Source organism: Phascolarctos cinereus, unplaced genomic scaffold (assembly GCF_003287225.1).
Source record: "Phascolarctos cinereus isolate Bilbo 61053 unplaced genomic scaffold, phaCin_HiC Scaffold_3;HRSCAF=262, whole genome shotgun sequence".
Lineage (NCBI taxonomy): Eukaryota > Metazoa > Chordata > Mammalia > Diprotodontia > Phascolarctidae > Phascolarctos > Phascolarctos cinereus.
In genome coordinates, this window is record NW_027555736.1 from 107,076,285 (window position 1) to 107,098,652 (window position 22,368).

At 40.6% G+C, this 22,368-nt stretch overlaps 2 protein-coding genes across 2 annotated transcripts; one reads left to right on the forward strand and one right to left on the reverse strand.

Moving 5' to 3' along the window:
• Positions 1-55: 55 nt before the first annotated feature.
• On the forward strand, positions 56-3,498 carry ATP5MK (ATP synthase membrane subunit k). Its single transcript, XM_020967760.2, has 4 exons — positions 56-161; positions 1,797-1,893; positions 1,985-2,077; positions 3,369-3,498. The coding sequence occupies exons 2-3, from the start codon at positions 1,807-1,809 to the stop codon at positions 2,072-2,074; spliced, it is 177 nt and encodes a 58-aa protein (XP_020823419.1). The 5' UTR covers positions 56-161; positions 1,797-1,806; the 3' UTR covers positions 2,075-2,077; positions 3,369-3,498.
• TAF5 (TATA-box binding protein associated factor 5) lies at positions 3,496-21,907 on the reverse strand. The gene is made up of 11 exons (XM_020967752.2): positions 21,253-21,907; positions 16,875-17,112; positions 13,254-13,569; positions 12,751-12,914; positions 12,510-12,645; positions 9,886-10,006; positions 9,294-9,423; positions 7,428-7,592; positions 5,427-5,604; positions 5,028-5,205; positions 3,496-4,735 (listed from the first exon to the last, which is right to left on the reverse strand). The coding sequence occupies exons 1-11, from the start codon at positions 21,869-21,871 to the stop codon at positions 4,518-4,520; spliced, it is 2,463 nt and encodes an 820-aa protein (XP_020823411.1). The 5' UTR covers positions 21,872-21,907; the 3' UTR covers positions 3,496-4,517.
• Between the last annotated feature and the right edge of the window lie 461 nt (positions 21,908-22,368).

Genomic DNA, 22,368 nt, shown 5'->3' on the forward strand with positions numbered 1-22,368 from the left:
AGAAGCGTTCCAACTCCAACCAATCGGCGACGAGGCCCGCGTTCCCCTCACCCTATTAGCGTACGCCGGGGGATGGGGAAAGGCAGGCTCTTCCGGCTCGGGGTTGGGGGCGGTGGCTGCGGACAGTGAAGGGCAACGGCAGCGGAGGCTTCGGCTATCGGGTGAGTAAATTGCAGACGATCTCGGACAGCTGACTCTTTCTTCTGGGCCCCTCACACGGTCCCTTCGGGTCCCGGAGTACCGCGAAGTCTGCGGGGACGATTTAATGGCTGAGTCCCTCGCGCGGCGGAGGCCAAGGCTCGCAGGCAGGAGGGGGCCTGGAGGAGAGTAAGAATAAAGGAAGGATCCTGGCAGGAATGGGGAGCCGAAGTTCTGGCTCCAGTTCTCATTTCCTTGTTCTGTTGGTTCCCTACCGTATTTACCAAAAAGTGCACTCCTTTTCTTCTCCACTCCTAGTATTTTCATTGAAGTATACCCAAAAAATGGTGGTGGTGGGGAGGGGGAGCGGAAGGCCCTGGAAATGGAGCACTGACAGGTGATCAATAATTGGGCACAATAGCAAAGAATTGAGGCAGGGCTAAGAGGCAGGGGTGTCGGGGGCGGGGGAGAACCCTAGAAATAAATGAGCAGTAGTCCACAGGAAGAAACGGACCCTGAGGGTGAAAAAAAAGCAACGAGTCCTCGGTCACGTGGTAGGTAACCTTGGGTACCAAAGAAGAGAAAGACAGAGGACCAGGAGTGAGTAGGGAGTACAGGAGCAAACTAGTGGTTTCTCGTTTGGAAGACAAGAGATCCGAATTTGGTGACCAACAAAGATATGTCTCTGTCTCCTTAGCATCTTCTCCAGAGCTAGGCACATAGGGGTCGATTGAGTACAGGGGAGAGAATGAAAGTCATTTAAGTCACCTGCTAATTATGTACAAGGTGTTTTGGGGAACGTGAGAGGCAGCCTAGCATGGAGCATAGAAAACTGGTCCCTGACACTTGGAAAGTGGCATAAGGCCAGATTTGAACTCAAGTCTTCTGACTCCAGGTTCAGCACTCTATCCACTGAGCCAACTAGCTTGCCTTAACAACCCTGGGATAGGTGCTATTATCTCTACTTTACTGATGAGACTAAGAGAGACTTGCCCAGGATCTCACTCTATTAAGTAAAGTATCTGAGGCTAGGGTAGTACTTGACTACCCTACAGAGGTATGGCAAGGATCGGGTAAACAAGTTATTTAATAGTAAGCAGCAACTAAGGGCCAGGCATTTGCTAAATAAGTACCGAAGATACAAAGAAAGGCCAAAAATCCAGCAGTGACATGCAAACAATTATGTATAAAACATGAGAAAACATATGTCAAGTGCTTCTTCATATAAATCATGAAGTACTATAAAGATGTGGGGTCTTATTATTTGAATTATAATGTACCACTCCTCCACCCTCCAAAAAAGTAGGTGTTTTAGCTACACCATTGCTAGGACTTCAGATAGTTGGTGAAGCAAGGTGGCAGTGGATAGAGTGCTGGACTCGGGGCCATCAAGACACATGTTCTAATCCTGCTTCATCAGGGACAAGTCACTTAACTGTCACTGTCTGCCAGTTTTCTAATTTATATAAAATGCTTAGCAAACTTTAAAGTGCTATGTAAATTTTAGCAACTATTATTAAGAGGTCCAATACCACAGAGGAGGAAGATGCTGTTCAGTTAGTTGCTGTATTCAATTACATTGCAATAAGTGTAATTTATTTGTTCGAATCAAATTGCAGCCAAACCAATTAATTGTTGGGGTTTTTCTTCATATTTAGGATTTCAATTATGGCAGGTCCAGAATCTGACAATCAGTATCAGTTCACTGGTTTTAAGAAATACTTCAATTCATACACCATTAATGGCAGAAAGAATGTAAGTACTTGGTGGTGATTGATACTTTTAGATACTCTTATTTTAAGGTAATTTAGATGGTAACATTGCTTTTCTGATTGGTTTTATTCAGTGTGTACTGGCCACTTATGGAGGAGTAGTTTTGCTCATACTTTACTTCAAGGCAAGGTCTAAAAAAACTCCAGCAGTGAAAGCAACATAAATGGTAAGATATTTGACATGGTATGGTGTATAAAAACACTTGTAACTGAGCAGTACAAATTCTGAGTTTTAGTTCCTGAGTTACTTTACTTAAAGAAGGTTTTCTGGAGTTTAAAGTCTATTGGTAGGGTATATTACAGGTGAAAAATGCCTATTATACAAAAAACATGAGAATATTACTATTTTAGAGGGCAACTTTCTTGTTATAGCTTTTTGGGTATTTTTAAGGGATAGAGCAGTTTGAATTTCACCTTACTTACATATTTGGAAAAGTGATATTCTCTTAGAACTTTAAGCATTTCTTTGCTTTTTAGCATTGTTAACCTAATATTTTCTGTCAAATTCTCAAATTAGTTTTTAATCACTATAAAATTGACACCCTTAGAACATATAATTTAAGTCATAGTTTGAATCATGTGTTTCTAAATAGTCCCCTGGATGTTTGGATATTAACAATCATAAAGTATCTGTAGCAATTATATTTAATTATTTATTGCTTTTTTTGATGAGGCAGTCAGGGTTAAGTGACTTGCCCAGGGTCACACAGCTAGTGTGAAGCCGGATTTGAATTCAGGTCCTCCTGACTTCAAGGCCAGAGCTCTGTTCACTGCGGCACCTAGCGGCCCTCAGCAATTATATTTTAACAAATACATTAATTACAAAGGACAAGCTTTGTAATTTTGTTAGGTGAAATAAATATGTTCTTTTCTTGGGACACTCCGTCTCTACTCATCCTTTCCAGTCCAATTCAGGTTAACACCTCTAAGAGGCCAACCTTCCCCTGTCCTCCTGGTCTGTATTGACCTTTACACCTCATCTTCCCTACACAGCTTGTCTAATACTTGGCTTGCATTTCATGCACTTAATATATTTTGTATTCTAGGTAGACCAATAGACCTTAAACTTCCTAAGGGTAGATACTATGTTGTATCTTCTGTAGAAGCTAGCATAGTATTCTGTTCACACTAGTTGTTCAGTGTTTATTAAACTGAATTCTCAGTTTCTGTTTATGTAATGTTCTTTTTCCAAAGTAATACTATGGCATCAAATGCTTATTAACAAATGTTTGAGGGGCAGCTAGGTGGCACAGTGCATAAAGCTCCAGCCTTGGAGTCAGGAGGGCCTGAATTCAAAGCTGACCTCAAACACTTGACACTTAACTAGCTGTGTGACCCTGGGCAAGTCACTTAACCCCAATTGCCTCACCAAAAAAGCAAAAAAAAAGAAAAAACAAATGTTTGCCTTTAAATTAGTATTTGTATTCACATTTATGCTTTTGGTTTTTGCTTTTATAGGAGTCCAGCATGTGTGTGTTTGTGTGTGTATGTGTATACTTTGTCCATCATCAAGTTCCCTGGCTGAAGGACCTCCTGTCAACTTAAAATGTGATCTGCAAGTCTTGAAATAAAACATGAACTCAGAAAAGTTGGCTTGGTTTTATTTACAAGGTATCAAAAATATAAAAACTGTACAAAATACAACAAAGGCAGAAAACTGGCAGTGACTTGTCTGTCTAAATCTGCTTTTAGTTTCCCAAAGCAAGGCTCTGTATTGGAGGTAAGCAACTGAAATGTCTGCATTTGACTTCAAGTGTATTATATTTTGTGTATCAGCTAACTGGGACCAAAGCATAGCTGAGGGTCTTTATTCTAAGCTCCCTCCACAAAAGGTTGTTAGTTTACAAGGAGGAGACATGGGAAACATAGGAAGTCACTTCCCATGTGAATCAGTACTTTATTGTCTTCATAAGAGAATTTCTTTATTAACAGGACTTATTCCTTTACTGGCTTATGAAATTCTCAGTTGCACTTAAGTTAGTTACTCAGACCTCTGTAAATAGTGCAGTGAGATTTACTCATGAGGCCAAGAGATTTATTTAAATTAAGACTAGGCCCCTGCTTATTTGATATCAGTGGGCTGAGAGTGTATGTGATTGTTCAAGGTGAAGAACAGTTAGGAAAATATTAGAGTAGGCAACTGGTCTGTTATACTTAAATACTGGGTACTTAAGTACCAGACAGTAGCTAAATTTCATTTTTTCATATCAGGAGTATACCCAGGTAGAGCTTCATCCAACCTAAACTTAGTGTTACATTGGACACTAAGGGCTTTGAATCTTCCAGTGGGCAAAACTTGCTGAAGTCAATAATTATAGTTTTTTTAAAGAAAATAAATTAAGATGGAATTTGAACAGAAGATGCATAGTTTCCACATAATCCAAAGCACCGTTTTCTTCCTACAGCGTCCATGCCTTGTTCACAGAAAGTAGTTAAATATGCAATTGCTGTAGAACTGTTATCCAGTTAAGATTTCCAAGAAGCCTCCTTCCAGATCCTTTTAGATAAGACACTCTTTGTGGCTTAAATGTTAATCTTTGAGGTATTTTACTTTTTAGTATCTTTTTTTTTTCCAAGAGTGGCTTTCAAAGTCTTAATACAGATGGTTTACTGTGGACTATAAGCTCCTGCAGCTAAAACCAAGTTTCTTCGAGTAAAATGGAGATGTACAACTGGTGTTGACTTGGTCATATAGGTTCCCAACAGTAAATCCTGTGAATTTTCAGGCAAGTTTATATGTCCAGTGGCTGTAGTAAAATCATCAGTCTCTAGGTCTTCAAATGCTTTTATAGCATCCCACAAACGAACTGTGTTATCCATTGACCCTGTGGAGAGAATATTAATTACATCATTAACTAAATTCTGATGTTCTATTAAATTCTACATTTTAGCACTTTTAACAAGGTTTCTGATAAAGGGCCAATTATGAACAATGTAAAATATCAAGTAGGATTGGGCCTAAGAGAATAATCCATACCACTGAACAGGTTTGGAATTGCTATGAATGAAAATAAAAAATGAGCAAAGAATGAAGAGTTTTTTAAATTAATCAAGGCACAGAATTACTTTTTTAACACTTATCCTTCAACCCCCCCCCCTTTATTTCTAGTTCCTTACCTGATGCTAAAATTTCTCCATCTCTACTAAACTTAAGTGAACATACTGTATCTGTATGGCCTTTTAATTCTCCAACCATCAAGCCATGTCCAATATCCCAGAGAAGGACCCTGCCATCTGTTGCTCCAGTAGCCAGGAATCTCCCATTGGGAGAAAATGCCAAAGAATGAATTGGTCCCTATAATGTAAAACCATGTGAAATTTGTTTTTTAGAAAAAAGGTTTCAAATAGTTTCAAATTGCAAAGAATAGCAACTGAGTTTTCAACTGCAGATTCCAATAGGAGTACAAAGTAGTATTTAAAATAAATGTATTACTGTTCACTTAATGAAATTAGGACCATTTTTCTCCTAAAAAGCAATGACATTTTGTTGATGGTTTTATTTAAATTATAATTTACCTTATGTCCAGTGAAGATCCTTACACAATTCCCATTCAAGACATCCCATAGCCTTACTGTTCTGTCTGCTGAACCCGTAGCAACATAGTTAGAGTTTGGATGAAACCGTGTACAGTTCACATCAGCAAGGTGGCCAGCAAATATCCGTAAAGGCTGGTAATGATCTGTAGCCCACAGCCTCAACAAAAACAAACAAAAAGGCATCTTTAAAACAAAGAAGATAGGGGCGGCTAGGTGGCACAGTGAATATAGCTCTGGCCTTGGAGTCAGGAGAACCAGAGTTCAAATCCAGCCTCAGACGCTTACCACTTACTAGCTGTGTGACTCGGGGCACCCCAATTGCCTCACAAAAAAAAAAAAACGAAAAAACAAAGAAGATAAAGCATAGGTCCGTGGTGTTAGTATATTCTACCATAAAAGATGTGGTACTAAAACTACCTAAAATTAAATGTTTATTAAACTGTATGGCTGTCAAGGGAAGAAAAAAAGCAGATTTCCATTTTTAAAATCTGTTGACAGAGCTAATTACTATGGGGGGGTGGGAAACATTTCTTCCCTCCTCTTTTCCTCCCCCCCAAGTCTCTGGAAGGAAGCTTTTTGGAAATCTAACCTAGACAGTTACAGCAATTGCATATTTAATTACTTTCTGTGAGTTAAATAGGAGGTATGAACACTATATAAAGAATATGTGGAAATTATGCATTTTCTGTTCAAATTTCATCTTATTTAACATCTGAGCAAAATATGAAGTGAATTTTTTATTAAAGTAGTGCTGCCTTTAATGTAACTGCTGTGTTAAGGGAAATAAGTTAATTTAGTGTCGCTCTAGGCTTCATGTAAGGAAAAACTTCCTGTGCACCAGAGCTACCCATAAGTAGAATGGGCTGCCTCAGGGGAAAGTATGGGTCCTGTCCTGTGAAGAGACCTTTGAGGAAAGGCGGGATGACATGTTAGTTGTAGATTTTGTGGAGGGGACTCCTGTTGCACTAAATGACTTCTGAAATTATATGGTGGTTTTTCTCTAATTCTGTCATTATTCACTGTCCAGTCTACCCTAGAAAAGTAGGATTTCAGATAAGGCAATATGGTATATTAAAATGGTTCAACCATTCTGAGAAAAAAAAGTTAGAATCGTAAGAAAATTGTTAGAAATGTTTCACCTTAACCTTTTGACCCAATTTTCCTCCTACTAATTCCATACACTCCCACTAGGTCAAAGACAGAAAGTCCCCATATAGACCAAAGTATTCATAGCAGCACTTGTGGTAGCAAAGCACTACAAAGTGATACTCATCAGATGAGGGCTAGCTGAACAAAGTGATAGAGGAATGCCACAGACTATTACTGCAACAAAAAAAGAAAAATTTAGAGAACTTTATAATTACAATAGTGTACTACATTTTTTAAAAATACTAAATGGGAGCCAAACTTAAAGTAATCATAATGACCAATCTCAGTCCCAGCGAACACATAATAATATCTATCTTCTCAGCAGAGGTGGGGGAATAAGGGCAGAATGTTGCATATACTCCAAATGGCATATTTTTATCTTTCAGTTACAAAAAAGCTTGGGGTGGGGGGGGGAAGGGGATGGGAGAAACTATTTAAGGAAATCCATTTAAAAAAATGAATAGGAACATCTTGTTTTGTCCATATCACAATCATCCCCTTTTTGCCTTATTCTACAAAAGTGATGACAGGGTGAGAAAAGGAGGGCTGATGGTATTCATGCAGTTTCAAGTAGGATGTTCCCATCCAGATCCAGCTCCTGTTTCCATGTTAATTTTGGAATTTATAAGTATGATTAACCATATCACAGTACAAGTGATTAAAAATCACAAGCTCTGTGTCAGTTTACTATTCTGTAAAATATACTAACTCAATGCTGTTTTAAAGTTTGTTGCTTGGAGGTCACTGAAAACTGTAAACCACATGTGGGAAAATTCTCGTTCCCAGTAAAACTTTATCTTCCTCTTTGACAAGTAAAATTTATATTCTTACCGAGCTACTCTGTCATGTCCTCCTGACACAAAATAGTATCCATATGGAGAAAACTGTGTGTCCCACACTGGATAGTTGTGTCCTTTGTATCCTACCAAACAAGTGAATGTTTGGAGACTCCATAGTCTAACAGTGCCATCTTCTGAGGAGGAAAGCAAGTAGTTTCTAAAAGGAAAAAGAAAAAAAGGATAAATGTGATTTCTATTCTAAATGAAAAATTAGACTCCAAATCAGTCAATGAATGTTCTTTCTCTGTATGGCCACCACAAATAAGAATGTTAGGAAGAGCTGATTAACAATAACTTACTGGCTTTGTTCCTAGATAGAATGCATGGTGAGTACAGGAGTAGGAAGCCCCAAAGACTAATACCAGCTATGCTGGTCAAGACTGAACACCCACCTTGTGCACAGCTCTGTACTAGGTATTATGGGCCACAAAGGTTTGCAAAGCACTTTAATTCTCTCATTTGAACCTTAAAAAACTGAAGTAGGTGCCGGAGTCACAAAGCTACCGTCTGAGAAAGAATTCAAATCCAAGTTTTCTTGAGTCCAAGCCCAGTGCTTATAAGCCAATACAAAATTGTCTTAGTTTCCCCATCTGTAAAATGTGAACACTACTGCTGCATACACTTCCTCACATGGTTGGGAAGCTTTTTGTAAACTATAAAACACAAAAATGAGCTCTATTTTTGCCAAAATTTATAGAAATGTTAATTATGGTCCCATGTCACCTTAAGAAAAATTAATATAAAATTCAAATCTTCAGAAAGTATTTTTATGGCTTAGCACTGAAAATGGAAAATTTCCCTTACCCAACCATAAGAAAATGTCATTTTTAAGACATTTTGTACCTAAGGCAAACTCTTGCCTCTCAAAACATTTTAATGACTAAGGAATTATGTTTTGAAAGAGATGAATTTATCCAAGTAAAAATTCTCAACTAAGCACACACAAAATATGTAACCATATAAAATGCTCCCCTTATTCCTGGAGGGGGTAGGATCTAGAGATCCACAAGAGATGTGTTCATAGATTGAGAGCTCAAAGAAACCTTAGATTGTCCTCATTTTACAGATCAGGAAATGATCTCAGAGACATTTGGTGCCTTGTCCAATATACAGGTAAGTATTACGGCCAGGATTCAAACTCAGGTCCTCTGATTCCAAATCAAACACTGGATATTAGCTCTTCGGTGTTTCTTCCAATTGGGCTTTTCTTTCTGTTTTAGTCATAACTCTTAAAATAGGATTGAAGAAGTGTTTTCATTGATCTGATTACAACATGATGAAAGTCTCAATCAGGTGCAGTTATGCCCTTTACATGTATTAACAAGGTATCAGGTATCAATAGGGAGGTTTGTTCAAAGATAGCAGCAGACAGTGAGAGGTGGCTGAACCCAACTCAATATAACCATCAAATGCTCAAAATATAAAATCCCCTAATTTAGAGAGTTTCACGTAGGAGAAAATGTTTATGAGGTACTTTGCAAACCTCAAAGTGCTATATATCAGGATGAGTTATGAATGCTAACTGGGCTTACCCAAAAGCAAATGAAAAGGGATGAGATCGTGTTGAATTTTCGAACGAGTAAATTTGCTTTGCCTGTTTCCCATGACAACCCTTGAAGAGACACCTTCAGGAGGTTATTATTACTATCCAGTATATATTTTAATTGTCATTCCTTTGTGCTGGGGCCCTGAAGTAAATTAACAAAAGGCAAGATCCTTAAATCTAATCATAATGAATATGTGCAATATTAGAACTTTTCAGTGATATCTTAATTTGCGTAATGCAGCTTTAGAAAATATTCTGCCCAATCGCAATACGATGCTGCCTTATTTACCTTTTCTGCTTTTCATATTTTACCTGTCGGGACTGAAGCTTGCTCCATAAACAGGCCCACTGTGACCATATAGAATCTTCAATTCACTTGCTGTTTTCTCATCCATGATTCTTTCTAAAACATCATCTGATTCTTTGTCTATGAGGCTGAGATCTAGAAAAGATTTCAGACAGCAGTAATTTAAATGGCACTCTCCAAAAACTGACTGACCACATCATAATTTAACAGAATATATCATTCATCTCACAATTAAGTATTATTATTCTTTATGTCATTCTGTAAGATTTTTTCCAGTATTTTATACTAAAATGTTACTACCAGAAACCAGCTTCCCTTAAAATGAGGCTTTGCCCTAACTAATCATTCTTTCACTACAAAAGCATCTCTTTATGTATGTACAATGAAAGCCCTTATCCATACTTTTTACATGATCTTCTGGTGTTATACATTCAAGGAATATGGAAAAAAGTTACTCTTGTCTTACAAGCTAAAATGGAACCAAGTAAAACAGAAGTTTATGGCAATGGCCTTAAGATAAGGAGCTAGGGGACTTTATGAATTCCTAGTAGTATACACAAGTAAATGAAAAAAGTCATAATAAAGTATTTCTATTACCTGTTGCTGTCTTCACACTACGAAGCTTTTTCGGAGTCACAGACCACACTCTGACAGTGGAGTCAGCAAAACCTCCTGCAATCAGACTGGAATCATCAGTAACATCAACTGCAGTGAGACCCTGTCGGTAAAAGGGAGGGAAGTTTAACAGAAAATCATATTGCACATATGGTATTCATACTGAAAAAATATTAAGGTCCTTCTATATGCTATGCATTGTACTGGGGGAGAGGGTGTGCCAAGGGCACCAAAAATAAGATGCCAGCTCTCAAAGTGGTGGGGTTTTTTTGTTTTATTTTTTTAGGCAGTTGGGGTTAAGTGATTTGCCCAGGGTCACCCAACTAGTAAGTGTCAAGTGTTTGGTCTGAGGTCAGATTTGAACTCAGGTCCTCCTGACTTCAGGGCCAGTGCTCTATCCACTGCACCACCTAGCTGCCCCTCTCAAAGTGTTTTCAATTTAGAAGGGGCAATTAGATAAATGCATCTCATCTCAACATGTCCAAATCAGAACTCATCTTTCCCCCAAATTGACCCCTCTTCCAAATTTCCCTCTTTCTGTCAAAGTTCCCACCATTCTTCCGGTCTCCCAGGTTTGTAACCTTAGCCTTATCTTCAGTTTCTCCCTCCATGTATTTACTCAGTTGCCAAACCTTAATAATTTCTCCCTCCTCCACATCTTTTCCATCTGACTCCTCTCTTCTCATACAACCACCATCTTAGTCTGAGCTCTTCTCACCTCTAACCTGGGCTCCTGCTCTAGCTTCCTAATGGGTCTTCCTGCTTCAGCTCCCCCACCTCATCTTCTACATAATCAGTCAGTCTCCAAGTACTTATTAAGAACTGGGGATACAAAGACAAAGGTGAAACCAGTTTCCTGCCCTCAAGGAGTTTACATCTGAAGAAAGACAATGTGTACACATATTAAGTATATATAGAATATCAATGGAATGAACACACAAGGCAGTGTTGGGAAGGGGAAGGCCTTCATGTAGAAGATGTCCCTTGAGCTGAACAGTAAAAGAAACCAGGGGTTCTACGAGGTGGAGGTAAAAAAGGACAGCATTCCGCTCATGGGGGATGAGGGGCAGGGACATGGTGAGCCAGGTGACGGCGCCATGTCTGAGGACCAGTATGGCTGACATCAGAATGTGAAAAGACTGGAAAGGCAGGAAGGAGCCATGATTTTCCTTATGTGCAGAGTGGCAAATCACTGTTCTCCTACTCAGTAAATTCTAGTAGCTCCTTAATTGCTTCTACAATCAAATGTCAACTTTTCTCTTAAGCTTTTAAAGGCCTTTAACAAGCTAGGCCCAACCTACCTTTCTGACCTCATATTCCTCTTCCTTTACTCTTATCCTTCAGTCAAATTGACCTCACAAATAGCACTCCGTCTCCTATCTCCACACCTTTGCACTGACTGTCCCTAGAATGAACGCACTTCCTCTTTACCTTCACCTCCGAGAATCCCTCACTTACTCCAAGAAGCAGCTCAAGCACCACTTTCTACATGAAGTTTTTCCTGATACCACACCCCACCCTTTCCCCACCCCCCAGGTCCTCCAACTACCTTGAACTTAGCTCTCTTTTGTTTATTCCCTTTTTACTTGTCTCCCTTAATAGAACATAAACTCCTTTTAGGTAGGGATCCTCTCATTCTCTGCATTTGTATTCCTAGCACCTGGCACTAGTGGGTGTTTGTTGATTGAATGATGCACAGATAATACACAGCAGAATATGACCGGTACATAAGAGTATAAAACACTGTCAAATGGTGTTTGATGTCTGGTAAAGAACCGTCACAATTAAATCCTACACAAACAAATGATCAAAACACAGAGACTGTTACCTTACTAATTGTGAGAGTGTATGGGAGAGAATTCTCCCATGATTGAAAAAAGTTGGAGGGCAGCTAGGAGACAAAAGGTGTAATACAGCACCAGCCCTGGAGTCAGAAGGACCTGGGTTTAAATATGGCCTCTCAGACACTTACTTACTGTGTGACCCTGGGCGAGTCACTTAACCCTGATTGCCTCCAAAAAACAAAATTGGATGAAACCCCACTGTCTCAAAGCAATCAACATAACAGAATATCCATCAAGTGATCTTTCACCACCTTCACATACCTGCTTCCCTTCATTTTTAACTTTAAATCGTCTAAGTTTTTCCTGAAGCATGTAATTAACAATAAACTAAAATTAAGAAATTTCTGTAATAAACACAGGGAAAATTTGTGTACAGTACTGTATAATCTTAAGCATAAACTTCTTAAGCTTATAAAATGCAGACTACAGAAACTTCCTAAGCCTAGCAGAACAAAATCATAAAGCGTCCTATTTCTCAGAAGTTCAGACAATTCTGATTGAATTCAATAATAAATTGACACTTAAGTGTGATTGCTGCAAATCATCAAAGACTTTCCAAGGAATAGTGTACTTTTTTTATAATCCTGTCCATCTTACCTATGCACTCTCTTTAATGAAATCATATTCATATGTTAAATCAAAGAGCAAAGTTACATCTTCTCCAACCCAATTTTAAGCTTAGTTTTAACCATATTTCACAGGCAGTTTTTCAAAATCAGTTCAAACTATTCTATCCTGAACTTTCATTAATATTTCACTAACCTGATAGGCATTAAGGAATGTATAGAAACAGATAGAAGGTAAACAATCTGGACCAAGACGAACACGTTTCGTGGTTTCTTTCATATTCATTATCTTATCCAACTTATCTGAATCTTTCAATTCAGGAAGAGGAATTCTATGGGGAAAAAAAAAGAGCAGCTTGTCAAATAATGCTTTGGTACTAGCAAATATGAGCACCCTCATGGAAGACCCCATCTGGTTGCCAAGGTTTCTCTCTAACCTGTTTTGAGGTGGAGCATTAGGATCTTGTTTTTTGCTTTTAGATCCCATACTGTCTTTTTTAGGTTTCTTTTTTTTGGGCTTTCCTTCCTCATTCTCCCCTTCTTCATCTTCATCATCCAAAGGAACTTCAATTTCTGGTTCTTTTAACAAGCCAAAAAAAACCTATAAATCAAAAGAGAAAATATTTCAAAGAAATATGTACTTTCAGGCATTTCTAATGCACTTTCCCCACTAATGCATAATGAAGTAAGACGCTGACAAGATGGCCAGTGTTTAAAACAAACTATGTACACCCATTCATTAGAAAATAAAATATCCCTATCACTGTAACGTCACTTCATTGTGTGGGCCCCGATTTAGCACAATGCCCAGCACACAGCAGGTACTTAACAAATGCTTATTGACAAACTGATTGGCTAAAAGAATGTGTGAGCTGATCCATTGGAAATGCTCCCGATTCCGATTCTCTGCATGATACATGTCCCAGGACTGGGCCCATACCTTTGCCTTATTTGCCTCTCGCTTTGCCTCTCCGGCCATACTTCCCACCATAGCATCTATCTGTTGCTTACTCCGAGGCATCCCATCGAAGATGTCAATGTACAGGTGCTCCTGGACTATGTTCCATATTTGGTTGTTCTGTTTCTCCTGAAGGTGTCTTTTCAAGAGTTGATAAGAGTCCCGGGAAATGCGCAAAACAAATTTACTTGTTCGAAAATCCAACATGGTCTCATTCCCTTTCATGTGCTCCTTTTTGGTAAGGCTAGATAACACTCGCAGATCATCCTGATAATAACATTCCTGATCGCCATGAAACCTATTTCAATTTTTAAAAGATTAATTTTAATATCTAGTTTTTTCTTCATTATCACTATGGTATTTGCCTCCCTCCCATATATCCTTAAGTAATATAGCTACACCTTCAAAGCAATCTGCTAAACAGGGATTAACACAGCCAGTGTATTAAGAATGAATTTCATCTTAACTTATTCTAATTTAATTCTTAAATTCAGCCATTAAGATTCTATACAATAACCATTTCATCTGCCAGTGAAATGCACAACACAATTTCAAAAGAAGAAGTAAATAATGTATGTTACTGAAACTAAAGGCAGGAGGAGTGCACCCATTATTTTAGCATTTGAGGGTTTGGGGACATTCATTTTAGTAATATGGTATATTTACATGGCATTTTATAGTTTATCAAAGTGCCTCCACATCTCATTTAATCCTCACGATAACCCTATGACAAAGATAGGATAGGTATTATTATCTTCATTTTACAAATGAGGAAACTGAGATCCAGGCTTGAGTGACCTGCCCACAATCACATGACTAAGAAGTGGCAGAGCCATGCCTTGAGACTCAAACCCAAGTCTCCTGATCCCAAGTCCAATATTCTTTCTACTACAACGCAAAATGTGTCTTTATTTAAGACTGGGTTAAATAAATGCTTTTCAACATGATATTTAAGTTTTAAGTATTTACTTACTATATGAATCACATTAAACATCATCATTTTAATATACATGTTATGGCTAGGGTCCTTCTACCTCTAAATTTATGACTATAAAATGCTACCGGTAGCAAAAAAGAATTAAACGTGCAAATTCATTATTCCAAAAAGTAATTGAGTAAGGTCTTCTGGTCTTAATAATAAATACCTGTTTTTCTATCTATAAATCTCAAATATAAAAACTGTTTCACACTGGCTACGTTTCTTATCATGCTGAGCCATAAAAGCTAAATTAAAAATAATTACACTATCTGCCTCACTAGGTTATTATAAAGAAAACACTTGGCAGAACTTAAAGCACTACATAATGAGCTATATTATTATTTTTATTAAGGGTACTCAAAGGCAAAAATCTAGAAACGGAAATATTTAAGGTTAGGTTTTACCTCTGATTCACAGTTCAAAGATTACTGTAGTGCTCATTCACTTCCATTAATTCATTTTCACTGTTAGGCACTGGGAAAAGGGCAGGGTTTTTTCTTCTGGTTACTTTTTAATAGACGGGTATTTTGCTCAAGCTTCTAGTACAGCAGCCACACAAGGGCCTGTTCCTAATACTGACTGTTTCAGGAGTCTTGACCTGCTCAGTTTCTTAGTGGGGCAGGCTCACTTAAGTAGCCTAATGGCCCTCTACTTCCAGGGGTTCATTATATTGGGGTCAGACTCAGTACAAACAGACCTAGTACAAACACCCTACTAGGCCTAGCCCACTACAAGCCCAAGCCCACCAGCCTCAGTCTCCTGGATAGCTGAGATCATGGCTGCCACCACAACCAGGGGGTAGGGGGAAATTATAAACAATTAAGATATAGTGGCTGACCTTTTGGAGTTTATAATCTAACAAGAGGCAAAGTATTGCATATAGAAAGTTCACTTCAAGGGTTCCTTCCAGGTCTGAAATTTTATGATATATAAATATGTAAAATATTTTATGATATAGAAATGTGTAAACCTATCTAATAATACAGGAATTATAGTGCAGAATAGAATATTCTGGCATAAAACAAGTATAAAGTACCATATGAGATCAGAGGAAGTAAAGATAATTTCTGACTGAAAGGACAGAGTTTGAGAAAGGGGCCAGGGAAGGCTTTCTAGGAGTAGCCTTTGGTCTGTATATTCATTTTCAGGAATAGGTAGTGTTTCAAAAAGCAAAAAAAGGGGTGTGGGGCGTGGGGAGTGACAACAGGTATTCTACATATAAATAACGGCATGACAAAGGTGTGCATGTATTGAAGGGACAGGAAATTGTTCAGTTTGGCTATAGTGTTAACACATATTGCATTGAAATGAACTGAAGCGAGTTAGGAGAGATAAGGTCTGAAAGGTAAAGAGGTGCTAGGTTTTAGGTGACTTTTAATAGGTAACTAAAAGCTGGGTTTTATGGGCAATATGGAGCCATTAATGTATGAGGACTAACATGAGCAGATATGTGCAAATATGAATCTGGTAGCAGTGTGAGGGATTGGCAGGACAAGAGACTGGAGGTGGGTAGGAAGATCAGTAGTCCAGGCAGATGATAACAAAGGATTGCCCTTGGGAAGTGCAATAGGGAACAGACAAGAGGATCCTAAGATTATAGGATCCAGAGCTAGAAAAGGCCTTAGAGATCAGGTCATGAAGGACAATCCCCCCATCCTAGAGAGGAGGAGACCAAGGTGCCATGAGGTCCAATGACTAGGCCGTGGTCCTAGAAGTACTGAGAAGCAGAGCAGGGATTCAAAAGCAGTGCCTTGTCTTATGATGGATGTATCTAAAAGACTTGGTGACTGATTAGACATGACAGGTGAGGAAGAAAAGAGTCAAGATAACACCACAAGATTCAAGCATGGGTGGCTAGGTGAACGGTAGGGCCTCTATAGTAGGGAAGGAATGGGTTTGGGGAAATAAGTTCTGTTTTGGACAAGCTGACTTTGGAATACCAATAGAACATTTGTTGTTAGCAACACATTACTCTCTTCTTACTAAATATCAGACGAATTGTGAAGTTTGGTCAGACACTTGGCTGAAATTAGAAGTTTCAACCTCCTGGGCAAATGAGTAGAGGCTGAGCATTCAGCTCAGGGCCAGGCCAGTACAGTATACCATCCACACTTGTATCCTGGGATCCAAAAAGAGTACTGGCAAGTACACATACAAGGCAAGGAAAGAGAGTCCCTTATTCTGTTCACTTACCCAGAGGAGGTAGCAGTAATAAGAGATGAAAAGAGATGGAAATTTCTTAATGATTGGAACAAAATAAGAATAAATTCTTGGAAGTAAACTCCAGTCACTAGTGATTAACTTTCTTTTACATTTTCAGTCATGCTACAGTATTTTATAATAAAAGCACATAGAAATATACTTTTGTGAGGACTCCTAAAGTGCAAAGAGATCTAGACTAGGAGTCAGGAGACTTTGAGTTCTAATCCTGAATCCTGCCACTAACTTCTAGTAAGTGTCTTGTGACATTCGACAAGTCATTTAAATCCCCTGGGTCTCCAGTTTACTCATGTAATCAGAAAGATGCTGAGCTAGGTCACTTCAAATGTTCCTTGCCACTCTGAAATGTTGTAATTCTACAATATAATATACGGACAACCTCAAGTACAATGACATTCACATACTTCTCAAAGAATGATTTTGCTTCATTTTCATGCTGATTGTAGACCAATTCCAAGTACATATGTACAAAGAGAGGATAAAATAACTGAGATAATTCTGCTCGATGACAGTCCAAGGAGCATTCAATGAAATGTTTCAGTCCACTGTAATACTCTTCATACATTGCTGGATCCCCTTGCTGATTGTAGGCAGACAACACTGCACTGACATCAGGCTGGTCTTCTACAGCAACTACTCCAACTGCAACAAGAAAAAAAAAGGACTTCAGGGAGAATGAAACACTATGCAACCTCTGGCATACTGTCCAGGGGTGAAGCATGACTCACAGCTATTCCCTCATCCTTCCCTTCCCCTCCCCCAACACACACAAAGAATTCCAGCTTGTTTATAGGCCTTTTCATATTGCCACATACATCTACCACCTTGTATTTCTGTGGCTACTATCAAATAATCCAAAGTCAACAGCAAAAACAATTTAATAATTTATCTGGAGCAATTTCATTTTAAAAATGTGATCCCAGCATCCTTTAAATTCTCATGGCACTCTGTACCTCTCATGTAGATCCAATATGCCTGGCATATAAAGTCCTTCACAATCTGGCTCCAGCCTACCCTTCAAGATTTATTTCACATTATACCCTTTATGCATTCTACGTTCCAGTCACACTGGTCTCCTGGCTGTCCCCTGAATTCAGCATTCCATCCCCAATCCCAGGGCCTGGAACGCACTTCTTCACCTCCACCTTTTAGAATCCTTGGCTTGTTTCAGTTCAAGTTGGTATGTCCTACTTGATGCCTGTCCTACTCTCTGTAGTTTTTAGTATTTTCTCTCTTCTCAAATGATTTCAAGACTTATTTATGTTTACTTATTGAATTCCCCTCCCCTCCTCTCAAAGGCAAGGGCTGTTTTTGTTTTGTGTGTGCACTCAGGTGTGCTCATGTAAAGCGGGGAGAAGAGGAGAGGAGGGAGGAAAAGGAAAGAGAGGGAAGGAGGAAGAGAAGGAAAGAGAGACTAGTACCTAGCACAGTGCCTTGAACATTGTAAGGGATTAATAAATGTTTAATTTAATTGTTCTGTGTGGTCCCCTCAATACCTAACAGGTCCTGACATGTAGTAGGTAATCAAATATTATCTAAATTAAATTGAAAAAAAGTTCTGTCAATCAACACAAATTTATTAAATGACTGGTAGGTGCCAGGCACTGGGGATACAAGTACAAAGAATGAAACAATCCTTACTTGCAAGAAACTTACACAAAATAGTATACAAATGTTAATTTAATAGCCATGTTATTCTCTTTGGTAAAGAGCAAAGACCAAAGACATGTATCCTTTTAATTGTCATACTGCAGAGCTATACAACGACAAGCTTTTCAGAAAAATCATAGTTTGTTTCTTGAAGACTTACTGTAGATTCTTATACATAATACATAGTAATGTATGACCATTAGGTCATACAGCTTAGGGGCAGTGGATAGAACACCCACCCTGGAGTCAGGAGGACCTGAGTTCAAATCCGACCTCAGACACTTACTAGTTGTGTAACCCTGGGCAAGTCATTTAACTGTGATTGCCCCACTGAGCCCCCCAACAGAAAAGCAGCTTCCAGAAAGGTAATCTGTCAACTGCACAGAATTCGAAAATTTGCTTTCTATGACCTTCTGCTCTCTGAGCTTCATTTTTCAGAGCTATAAAACAAGGGGTGCTGGACTCTCCAATATTTCTTACAGCTCTAAATCCCATGATTCATATGATTCTCAACTAACTTGATAAAGGAACAAAATGCTACTGTCACTTGAAACCACTATTATAGTAAAGTCACCAGGACCCCTAGGGAATAAATTAGTCTGGATGACTTACATTTTCAAACACCAAAGTTTTGTGTTTTGTTTTTTTTAATTAAACTATTTGGGGAAGAAATCTTTCTAAATACAGTATACATATCTGAGGATTCCAGATATAATTTGACCTTTTCTTCATGACTATGAGTCATCATTATAAATATTAATCGCTATACTGTGCAGAAATAGTAACACTCTGGGACATACTAAGGTATGTAATTCAATTCAATAAGCATTTATTAAAAACCTACTGTATAGAAGGGATTGTGCTAGGTGCTGGGGATACATAGACAAAAATGAAACAGTCCTTGCCTTCAAGGAGCATTTATTCTTAGGGGAGAAGGAATATAATACATACACAGAAAGGAAAAATAAAATTAAATATACACACACACAGAGCAATATTAAACAGGAAAGAGTGGTTTGCTCAATGACCCAAGACTGCTCTGCTTTTCTAGTTCTTATGTTTACATATTATAGCTTCTCTTTCCTCTATCAGTTGTCACTCTTCATTATTGATAGCCTCAACCTTATAATATTCAATTTCTGAGATGGAAACTAAATAAGCAAGCTTATTAGAACTATATGTAAAATACAAGCCAACAAACTCTGGACAAGGGCTTTTCCTACAGGCAACGTACATGGGGTTTTTTTGTTGTTTGGTTTTGGGGTTTTTTTGGTGAGGCAATGGGGGTTAAGTGACTTGCTCAGGGTCACACAGCTAGAAAGTGTCATGTGTCTGAGTCCAGATTTGAACTGAGTTCCTCCTGACTCCAAGGTTGGAGCTCTGTTCACTGTACCACCTAGCTGCCCCTCAAACATTTGCTAATAAGCATTTGATGCCATAGTATTCACTTTGGAAAAAGAACATTATATAAACAGAAGTTGAGAATTCAGTTTAAAAAACATTGAACAACTGCACCACCTAGCTGCCCCCCTACATGTATTTTTCACATGGGTTTTGAGACATCTATTTTAGTGACTATTTTTGTTTACTCTTTATGTCTTAGCTGTGTTCTGAACAGGTAAGGTTGCCAGACAGAGTTCCAGATATGTAAGATATTTAAAATCTTTGCCCTTCTATACTATGGGTTGTACTTGGTGCTGTATAAATATTTATTCCCTTCTTCTTTAAGTTAACAGAAAAGCCAACTTCTACAATCTACCATGTATACTAGGCCCAGGAAATATTCCTAAAATGTCATACCCTTGCCCAAACCCCACCAAAAAAAAAAACTTTCCAGTCTTATCTCTCTCTACTCCCCTCCACAAGCCCCCTTGATTCAAACAGGCTGGTCTTGCTACTACTAAATAATCTTTCCTTGGAGTTGCTATTCTTCCCCCTCTCACTCACCTAGATCATACTTATCCTTCAGAGTCCAGCTCAAAACTGACCTCAAGTCTACCAGATCTTCCTAGACCTCATTCAATACAAAAGTGTGAATTTCCAAAGCACTAATTTTCTGTAACAATAATTTGGTCACTTAGTCATATACCATGTCAGTCAGAAAATATTTATTATGACCCTATGATATGCCAGAAACTGTGCTAAGCAATGAGACAGAAAAGCAAAAGACAAGGAGTTCACAATCTGAAGAGAGAAAAAATTGGCAAACAATTATGTACAAACATGTTCTATAGAGGATAAATTTGAGATAATCAACAGAGAGAAGGCACTGGAATTAAGGGAAATGGAGAAAGGCTTTCTGTAGAAGGTGGGCTTTTGGAAGTCAGTAAAGCCAGGAGGCTGTAATGTATTTGTTTCATGCTGGATCTGTCTTATCTCTCCAACTGGATTTGTAAATTCTCATTTCTTTTGCAAACTCCACAGCACCCCCAGAAAAAGCTATGCACCCAAAACATGCAGGTGCAGAAACAAAACAGCAATGTTTAGAGTATTTGGGATTCCAGGAGTCAGGTTTTCAAGGCCGGATACGAGGGGAGCCAAGGAATACAAGATAATAGGTGGTTGATGATCGAAAGACTTCAAGGCACAGGGTAGCAAGGCTAGGGGCAAAAACATGAGGGCTAACCATGGGCACCGAGGAGCCCCAGGTGTCTCAGCACAAATCCCTCCAGGATGGCCCTGGGCTTGTGGAAGGCTGGCATCCAAATCTGTGCTCATACTCCCACACCCCGGCTAGCACGGCCGTCTCTCCATCCATCCATCCATCCATCCATCCATCCATCCATCCATCCATCCATTCGTCCATCCTTCCACTTATCCATCCATCCATCCTTCCACCGATCCTTCCACTCATTTATCCATCCATCCTTTCGTCCGTCCATCCATCAGTCCTTCCCTCCATCCATCCGTCCGTCCGTCCGCTCGCCACCCCCACGAGCAGGCAGGCAAGGACAGCTCCAGGCTCCAGGAGGAGGCTGTGCCCACGCGCTGGGCGCGCTCCGGAAAGGGGGCGGGCTGCGGCCGGAGAGGCGGGCCCAGGAAATTCAAACCAAACCCGCAGAGGAGCGGGGCCGGCAGCCCCTGACAGCTAGCCGGGCTTCCCCGCCGCGCCCCGGGGACCCTCTGACCCACCTTTGGCCGGAGCGGCCGCGGTCGGGGCGGCCCCTGAGTTCCCCGTGCCGGCCCCCGAGGCGGCTGGGCCCGCGGACGCAGGGCAGGCGCCGGGGCCGGGGCCGGAGCCTGAGCCGGGGCCCGGGCCGGTGGGCCCGGCGGCGGCGGCGACCCGGCTCAGGAGCGCGCTGGTGGCCTCGGCCCCGGGCCCGTCCATCTCTCCTGGGGCGCCGGCTCCCGCCGCCTCTTCCAGCAGCCGGGCCTCGCGCCGCAGGATCTCCTCGGACTCGCGTAGGTTGCTCCGCCGCAAGAACTGCAGCACGGCCAGCAGGGTCTGCCGGTCCTGAGAGGCGATGCCCTCGGCAGCGGCTGCCGGAGCCCCGGCCGCGCCCCCGGGGGCCGCTGTCGCCGCGGCCGCCGCAGCTGCCGGAGGAGCCACGGCGGGCTTCGGGGTCCCGCCATCGCCGCCGGCTGAGGACGCCGCGACACCGCCGCCGCCGCCTCCGTTGTGGCTGCTGTTGTGGCTGCCTCCGCTGCCCTCGCCTGGACAGTCGCCCGGCTGCGTGGCAGGGAGAGCCGGCGGTCCCTCCGGGTCAGGCTTGATCACCACCTCCGTCTGCTCCTCTGCCAGCGCCGCCATCTTGCAGCCGAGCTCCCCAGCCGGCCGCCAAGTGTGGCCACCTTTCCGCCGCTGCGGGGGAGGGGTGGAGAGCGCTTTGCGACAACACAGTGAGGTGGTTTACGGCAGCCTGGGGGGACCCGGGGGCGGAGATCTCCAGAGACTGACGAGCTGCTCTGCTTTGGAAGGGGAAGGTGACGAAGCGTGCTTCTTCGTAGCCCACAAACGTTTTTGAACCCCTGCTATAATAATACTGGCCCGTTCAACTCCCTTGTTCCCGACGTTTAACCCGGAACCAGGCAGCAAACGTCTTATCTGGTTTTACTGATGCGGAGAAGGAAGACGTTTCCTGCCAGGACTAGGCAACGGAAAGGTGGCAGGCAGGGCATACACCTCTGACCTTCATTTTAGTCTCTTTCCATCGCGTCCAGGTGCCTGTTGCATGCAGGCCCCGTGCCTTTAAATGTTTTGGGCCAGCATTCCAGAAGAGACATGTAGAAGAGAGTTTTTAATTTCTT

Excerpts from the sequence above, each read along its gene's own strand:
- TAF5 (XM_020967752.2), bottom strand. The coding sequence starts at position 21,871 with ATGGCGGCGCTGGCAGAGGAGCAGACGGAGGTGGTGATCAAGCCTGAC. Across the intron at positions 13,570-16,874 it reads GCAAAATCATTCTTTGAGAA|GTTTCATGGCGATCAGGAAT; the intron begins GTATGTGAATGT and ends AAATTGAAATAG. Across the intron at positions 9,424-9,885 it reads TAGTGTGAAGACAGCAACAG|ATCTCAGCCTCATAGACAAA; the intron begins GTAATAGAAATA and ends AATCTTTTCTAG.
- ATP5MK (XM_020967760.2), top strand. The coding sequence starts at position 1,807 with ATGGCAGGTCCAGAATCTGACAATCAGTATCAGTTCACTGGTTTTAAG. Across the intron at positions 1,894-1,984 it reads CCATTAATGGCAGAAAGAAT|TGTGTACTGGCCACTTATGG; the intron begins GTAAGTACTTGG and ends GGTTTTATTCAG.